General features: G+C 32.8%; 1 protein-coding gene across 1 annotated transcript; it reads right to left on the reverse strand.

Annotated features, from left to right (window-relative positions):
• Nucleotides 1–6,490: 6,490 nt before the first annotated feature.
• Nucleotides 6,491–8,390, reverse strand: LOC145035657 (ubiquitin domain-containing protein DSK2b-like). Its single transcript, XM_078984166.1, has 5 exons — nt 8,168–8,390; nt 7,299–7,921; nt 7,129–7,212; nt 6,731–6,789; nt 6,491–6,557 (listed from the first exon to the last, which is right to left on the reverse strand). The coding sequence occupies exons 1-5, from the start codon at nt 8,388–8,390 to the stop codon at nt 6,491–6,493; spliced, it is 1,056 nt and encodes a 351-aa protein (XP_078840292.1).
• Between the last annotated feature and the right edge of the window lie 308 nt (nt 8,391–8,698).

Consider the following 8,698-nt stretch of genomic DNA (forward strand, 5'->3'; position numbering starts at 1 on the left):
TACCCATTGAAGCTTGTACATTAAATGACTTGAGTTCATCAAATTTATATAGGAGAAATCAATGTTAAAACCTACAACCAAGCCAAACAAAGAAAAATTAATGAAAACTTATATAGTTAGTCACCTTCAGGAACTCTAAACGTACACCTTTTATGAACATTTGTTTCATTCTTTTATTTTTATTAGGTTTATATGGCACCACCACCCTAACCTATACAGTCCCAAAGACAATCTTTTTATTTGTAATAGGGATTAAAACTTTGAATAAGCTTAAAAAGAATAACTTAAATAGCAAGATAATTCTTTTTGGGAGCAAAACCATAAAGATAACTCTTTAAGTAAAAGATATGTCAATCCTGGTCAGGGGGAATGTGTAGATTTCATGAGCAAAAAGTATGTAACCTGCAAAAAACAACAAATATCATATAAAATTCTACAACACCATCAATTTAGGATGTAGTGATGTGTGTGTGTGTGTGAATTGAACTAAATAAACAACCCCACACCCATTCATACCATGGAGAGTAAACCTTTGAGTTAGCAACATGTCTTTTTATTACCATGAGGGGTATAGTCAACGAAAATCCAAGAATAGATGATTTTGTACAAACATTTATACACCATTAATGATAGATTAAATGTAAATGAAAATAAAGAATATACCAATAATGACTATACCTCAAGAATATATATATATATATATATATATATATATATATATATATATATATATATATATATAAAGACCATTACCAATGCTCAGCAAGAACATATTCCCTTGAAGGTTTTAACCTATGAGACGGGATTGAATCTAAGGCTAAGAGTTGAAGCACAAAAACTGATAAAAACTGAGAATTGATTAAACAAATTCAAACTAAAGGAAAAAAATTATAAGATCGAATATGAGATTGAGCAATGAAGCAAAAAAGAGAGATTCAAATTTGAGACTGAGAGTTAAAGCACAAAGATGGGTGTGAGTTTAGATACGGTGTAGGAAAGCAAAGAAATCCAAACCTTTACTCATAGAACCCATATCTCGTTCTCCTTCAAAGTTACTCTTCTACTAAAACTAAAAATCAAAATCAAGTTTTATTGGAAAGAGAAAGTATAAATCAATAAGAGTTGGTTGTGATGTAACAGATAGTCAAGATTTTTGTGTAAAAAATGTACATAGAAGCTTCCCTGGTTCTTCTTATGGTAGCAACGATTGAAGATGGTAGCAGACAGAGGAGATGTAAGTGTAGCTGGCGGTCAGTGGTGCAAGGGCGGAGATTAGGTGGTGGAGGAGGAGAAATACACAGGTAACACCATTTCGTGGTGGTAGTTTATTCTTCATTGTTGGGGAAGTGAATGGAGGAGATCTAGGGTTTAGATAGAAAGGGGCTTCAAAAGACGAGGAGCGTGTTTAGGTTTCTTTTGGGGACGTTAATATTAAGCTAAAAAGTATTGTACATGATGTAATAATATTTGTACCTCTTTATTTTCAAAAAAATGTCCAATATGCTTTATAATATAGTAAATATAAGGGGATAGGATGCTTTGCGGCATTTTTGTAAATACTTGAAAATAAAAGGGACGGAGGCATCTTATTAAAACGAATCAGGGGCATTTAGGGAAATGGTAATTGATACCCCTTTATTAGATTAATATCGTCAACTCTCTCCCTCCATCTCCCCCCCCCCCCTCTCTCTTTCTCGCCTCTCTCTCTCTCTCTCTCTCTCTCTCCCTCTCTCTCTCTCTCTACATTCATCACCTCAACTTCATCGTTGATCGTTTGATGAAATCCAATGCCACCATCTGAAATCTATGACCGCCTCCGGTAATTGTCACCCTATCGATTAAACGTAGCAAGATTAATGGATTCTTACCTGAAATGGAAACTGCACGAGATCACAATGTTACGCGAAACAGTGACCTATCTTCTCCTTTTGTGTTGATTTATGAATCTAGGGTTACGGATTGTGGGCAAAACGAATCAATTCCCCTTAAACGAATGGCTTCCTCTTTTCTCGTTTTTACCTTATTTTATTTGGATAAATTACACAAATGGTCCTTATTTTATAAAAATACCACAAATAATTTTTATGAAAGTTTTTTTATTCTTGTGATCCATGTGGTTTCAAGAACTTTGCATAGAGTCTATTCTAGTTATGTTAATTTTTCTTTTTTTAAATTTAAGGCTGCACTTGAATTTTGGTGAAATATAAAAGATTTGAATATAGAATTCTAATAAATAATTCAATTTGATTATTTTTTTATTACCAGACACAATTATCTTTGGAAACTCGATCGATAAAGATCATGCTACAAAAACAAATTATTATTTTTAGTGCTCTAACTATTATTAGAGAAAACTGCAAAAATTCTAATATATACACATTGAGTTGCACTTCTTTACAAAGAGAATCACAACTCCATGCAATGAAACACTTGAATTGATTAAACATTTATCAAGTAATTTATATAACTGCATCAACAACTCATTATGGTAAATGCTAGTTGATATGGTGCATGGAAAACCGGCGATATCCTTAACATTAAATCAATCTTGCACTCCACTTGATGATTCGTAGGTATCCAAAAAAAGAAGTCACAGGAAACAATCAACGGTACTCCAAAACTAACGCACCATCCGATATAAAACCTGAGAATGTAAGCAATAAATACAAGTTGCGTTATGAAACTTTATTGTGGTTTGCCGGTTCATGAAACTAGGGTGAGCATGGTGCGGTTCGGTGAGGTTTTTGGTCAAAACCGAAACGAAAACCGCAACTTCGGTTTTTTGAAATTTAGAAACCACACCGTTCGGTTTTATGTGGTTCGGTTTTTGCGGTTTTTATTATTTTTTTTCGTTTTGTCTTTGTACTAAAACTCAGGTAACTCAGCGAGTTACTTTGACTCAGATGAGGAGTGCTAATCTTTTATTGGATATAAACCGATACCACCACCTTTTGGTTCGAAATCAAATTACATAACCACTCATTCAACATGTTTCTAATGCTTCAATATAATACGAATTTAATATAATATTTGTTTCACAAGTACATAAGATAATATCAATTAATGTATTCTTAAAAATAATAATATATCATAGTACTATTCATATTTAAATGTTAAAAAAAATGTCATAAACATTATAATTTATTGTAAATATCATTGAATGTATGCTTAAAAATATAAAGTCATCATCCGATAGATAAGATAGATATTTACATTTATAGAAATTTTAATTGTCATAAATTTTTGGTTCTTATAAATATCAACAATATATATATATATATATATATATATATATATATATATATATATATATATATATGCGGCGCGGTTCGATCTTTTGCGGTTTTTGCGAGACTAGAAACCGCACCGCACGAGTATTTTCGGTTTTTGCAAAACTAAAAACCGCACTATCGATTTTCATTTCGGTTTCGGTTTTTCGGTTTCCGTTTATGCAGTTTTTCGGTTTTTTTGGTTTGCGGTTCGGTTTTTGCTCACCCCTACAATGAATATACAAGTATAAGACATTTATATGTGAAATCAATATTCACATCTTCCATTTTAGGGTTGTTTGGATTGCTTATTTAAGGTGTGTATTAGCTTACTGCAATTTGATACCATTAATAAGCACTTTTGATATAATACATATGAAAAGTGTTGGTTGGTTTAAATTAGCAAATTTTAATAAATTGTTTCTTTCTAATTTTTTGGAAGTGTTTGTTATACGTGAAAACTAATTTTCCTTTTTTTTATCATTGTTTTAATCCTAAAAAACCATCTAGCTGTTTTTTTTACGACCATGTGTGTGTATATATATATATATATATATATATATATATATATATATATATATATATATATATATATATAATAACGGTTTATGCTTTTACCTCTCATTTTTTTGTTCATTTTACATGTACAAGTAGAATTTGTCAAACATTGAAAACCAACTTACTAGTTTATCACGTTTTGGTATCATGTTGATTTATGAATCTAGGGTTATGGATTTTCGGCAAAACGAATCAATTCCCCTTAAATGAATTGCTTCCGCTTTTCTTGGTTTTACCTTATTTTATTTGGATAAATTACACAAATGGTCCTTGTTTATAAAAAATACCACAAATAATTTTTATGAAAGTTTTATTATACTTGTGATCCATGTGGTTTCAAGAACTTTGCATAGAGTCTATTCTTGTTATGTTAATTTTTCTTTCTATAAATTTAAGGCTACTCATGAATTTTGGTGAAATATAAAAGATTTGAATGTAAAATTCTAATAAATAATTCAGTTTTATTATTTTTTTTATTACTAAAGTGACGTACTTATCTTTGGAAACTCAATAAAGATCATACTACAAAAACAAATTATTATTTTTAGTACCCTAACTGTTATTAGAGAAAACTGTGAAATTCTAATATATACACATTGATTTGCACTTATTCTTTACAAAGAGAATCACAACTCCATGCAATGAAACATCCTAAACATTTATCAGAATCACAACTCCATACAATGAATCACCCTAAACATTTATCAAGTAATTTATGCAACTGCATCAACAACTCATTATGGTAAACGCTAGTTGATACGGTGCATGGAAAATTGCGGTTTGCCGGTTCATAAAACATACTTTTCCTTGTAAGCACAAGGAAAAATACAAGCATAAGACATTTATAAGTGAAATCATTAATATTCCCAACTTCCTTTTTATGGATGTGTGGATTGCTTATTTAAGGTGTGTATTAGCTTATTGCAATTTGATACCATCAATAAGCACTTTTGATATATTACGTATGAAAAGTGTTGGTTGATTTTAATTAGCTGGTTTTGATAAGTTGTTTCTTTCTAACTTATTTGGAAGTGTTCGTTATATGTGAAAACTAATTTGCCTTTTTTATCATTGTTTTAATCTTAAAAAGTCATCTGACTGTTTTTTATGACCAATGATATACATACCAGTATATCCTTTTACCTCTAACATTTTTGGTCATTTTACATGTACAAGTAGAATTTGCCAAAAACTAAAAACCAACTTATCACTAATCCAAACATTTTTCTTAAACACAATTTTGGTATTGTATAAGCTAATACACTTTTAGAAAAACCATAAATTATTTTAAAAAAGCAAACCCAAACACACCATTCATATTTCCTCAACTTCTTTAACTTCATATAAAACTATTATGTTAAATTTACTCCCACTTAGATGCCAATTAAATAGTTGTACAAAATTAGTGAGTTTAAGGATCTTTGGTAATGACTACTTGTGGTGCACAAGGTATATATATATATATATATATATATATATATATATATATATATATATATATATATATATATATATATATATATATATATATATATATATGTCATAAACCGAAATCAAGAACTCAATAGCAAAATCAATCTTAAGATTGTGAAACCAAATTGCAATAACCAAGATTTCTAAAACATCCAAAACACCCCAAATGGTATAAATTCAAAAACCATGTAATGAGGATAAAAACTTCAACAAGCCAAGAACAAGTCCACACAACATCATGTTTCTAGTACATACATGGCTAATGGCTCGGAAGCTTCTATTGACCGCCACGTAGGCGGTCAACAGCAGCAGGAACGTTACCTTTGGTGGCGGTCAAAGCTTCAAGATTCTTACGGGTATCATGAAAACCCATTGCCTCTAGTTGTGCAAGTTGACTAGCATACAACACTTCTTCTGAGCCCACTGAAAAAAAAAAACCCACCCAGGCTGAGTCAGCAACATTTACAAGTGCCACGTCATAGGTTGTTTATACTTGATATAATATAAATATAATATGGGGAAAAAATGGTTACCATTATTCAAGTTGTTGTTGGGTGGTGTTGAGCCTGATGTTCCCTCTCCACTAAAAGGCTGAGATTGAGTTCCTGTTTCAACTTTCAAATTCACAAATATGTTGACGCTAATGAAACTCAGTCCCATGTGGATGCCACGTCAGCATGGTCACATGTCAAAATTAATGTTGCTAAAAAAATTGTAATCTCGGCTATTGCTTGTTTTCATCCAAGGGCCAAGATTGAGTTCTTAGTTCTCATGTGTATTTTGGTTGTGTTTTGAACACCTCTATAAATACTGTAAAATTTATAAAACTGACCATCGGACTTTTTGATATTTACCCTTTTAGCCATGAAAATTCAAAAATGCTAAATTAGACCAAAAGTACACGATTTTGGCTTTGATTAAGCCATTTACCCTGCCTACATGGCATCCATGTGGATGTAGTTTGATCAGATTTTGCTTATGTGGATGCCACGTAGGCAGGGCAACCTGTTCAATCTGCTATAGGAGGTCACAAGGGAGCAATTATGCCAAAAAACTTGTGTTAGCATTTCATGGCTAAAAGGGTAAATCTCAAAAAGTTCTATCATCAAATTTATGTGTATATAAATCTCTAATCTCTAAAAATATATGCTTCATTATCACTTATGAACATGAAGCACTCAATACTTGGTTTAGTGATGACATGTATTATTGGAAAAAGAAGTACCTGTGCCTCCACTTGTTTGACCTGCATCCCATCTGTATGCAAAAATCCAAAATTTATATTCAACACAAACTCTTGATAATTCCATGTAAAAAGAATACATTTAATTATGTAACATCTGAAGCCTAAAGTTATGAATTAGCATAATATACTGTTGATCAACTTAAGACCAAAGTTTGAGCAACAAAAGTTTGACCTAATAATTTACCTGGTGATTGGTTCCTCACCAAGTAGGTAGGAAAGAGTTTGATGCAATGCCAACATTTCCTGCAGCATCATCAAGAAAAGAATAAAAATAATACGACATGAAATATTATAAGTATCTATCTTCTTATTCATCCCTTTATCTGTACTAAATGAGAAAGTTATTTAAAAGGGTAAATTTAGGATTTCTATTCCATAATTGCAATTTCTTGAGTATGACTAAAGAAACACACTAAAAACATACACTTAAGGGATAATGGTTGCCCTGAATCTACATAACAAATGAGTGTAAATGTTGTATGTGAAAAGGGGTTTGCTTAACCATTTCATAAGAGATTATTCAATTATCATCTTAAGATTATGTGTTTTAATACATGAGATAGATATTAGACACACAATTACCTGCATGGTCTCTGGTGAAGTCAGTTGACTTTTACTAGTGAGGACAGGGTTTTGCATTATCTCCCTGTATTGGGGATTGAGTATCTGTGAAATGGTACCAGGTATGTTAGCAATGTAAACCCCAACAAACAAATAAATCTAAAGATAATGAAAAAAGAAGAAGCAAAAACCGGATTCATGTTGTGTGGGTTTGAAAGGAGACGCTGAATGAACTGTGAAATAGCTGGACTTTGCATAAGCTGACTCATTGCAATGGGATCAGGGGTAAAACCTAACATTCCTTCTAGACCTGGAATCTCAGGTCCACCTAAGTCAACAGGTGGCGCAGAGCTATCAGTCCCAGCAGGGTGACTTGGAGTACCACCACCACCGCCTCCGCCACTACCACCACCACCAACTCTGGCTATCACTTCACTGATGACTGCAGACTCAGCCATGTTACGGAAGATGACAGGATCATTGAATATGCGTGCAAGATCTGGATCCCTATCAATAGCTTCACGCGATTCAGGAGTATTGATTGCAATGTTGCGTACAGCATCTGGATTTGTGATTAGATGATCCATCATTTCTTGACTCATGTCGGAATTCTGAACCCATGGTAGCGGTATTGGTTCAACCCCTGGAATTGCACTAAAATCAATTGTAGAAGGTGATAAATAACGATAACCACTCATTGTTTCCGATTCAGTTGTAGAAGGTGATGAAGTATCAGATCCACTCGTTGTATCGTCTTCAGACGCAAGAGGAATATAAACACGAATCAAGTAAACAATGTGCTCTGCCTCCAAATCTATGAATCACAAACAGAAAATATGCAACTATAGTCCCAATTACAACGAAACAGAAGCATTCAAACAAATTCAGTCGCAATTATAACATTAATTAACCAACGAATAATTGAACAGTCAATTAATAAAAGCTACTATCATAGCATCCGAATCATTTCAGATTGCAATTACGATTTCAATCCTATTGAGTAAACATGTAAACATCATGCAGATATAGAACCAGTAAGGACTTGATGAAAGTAGAATACCATAGCTCCTAAGAGTGCGATCGTCTTTGAGAAGGCGGCCGTTATTGATCAAACGCTGCTCTTCCACAGGCACATCAGAGTTTTTTGCAATCACAGACTTGAGCGATTCGACAGACGAATCCAGGCTCACGTGAACGACGATCTTCTCGCAGGCAGAAAAGCGTATGTTAATGGTGACAACGTCACTTCGGCCACCGTCATTTGCCTCGCCTCCGCCTTCCATTGAATTGGCTGAGTTGCTGATTCCGATGCTATGAAAACCTAAAAACACTGATATCGAGCGCTCTTAAAACTTGAGGAAGAGGATGAGAGGATCTCTCTTTGGGTTCGCCTTAACTGACAAAACAACAAAAGAGTAATAATTATGGCGCTAAAATGCAAACAAAAGTCATACGTTTAAAAATTATTTTGGCTTTTAATATTTTTTTCTTTCAGTTAAAGTCGTTATAGAAATTTTGACTTTCTAATTTGGATAAAATTCCACGTCATTAAAGCGAAATGGGCTCCAAGCATACAACCATATATAAAAAA

The sequence above is a fragment of the Lactuca saligna genome, chromosome 3, assembly GCF_052625555.1.
Source record: "Lactuca saligna cultivar CGN05327 chromosome 3, ASM5262555v1, whole genome shotgun sequence".
Taxonomy (NCBI): domain Eukaryota; kingdom Viridiplantae; phylum Streptophyta; class Magnoliopsida; order Asterales; family Asteraceae; genus Lactuca; species Lactuca saligna.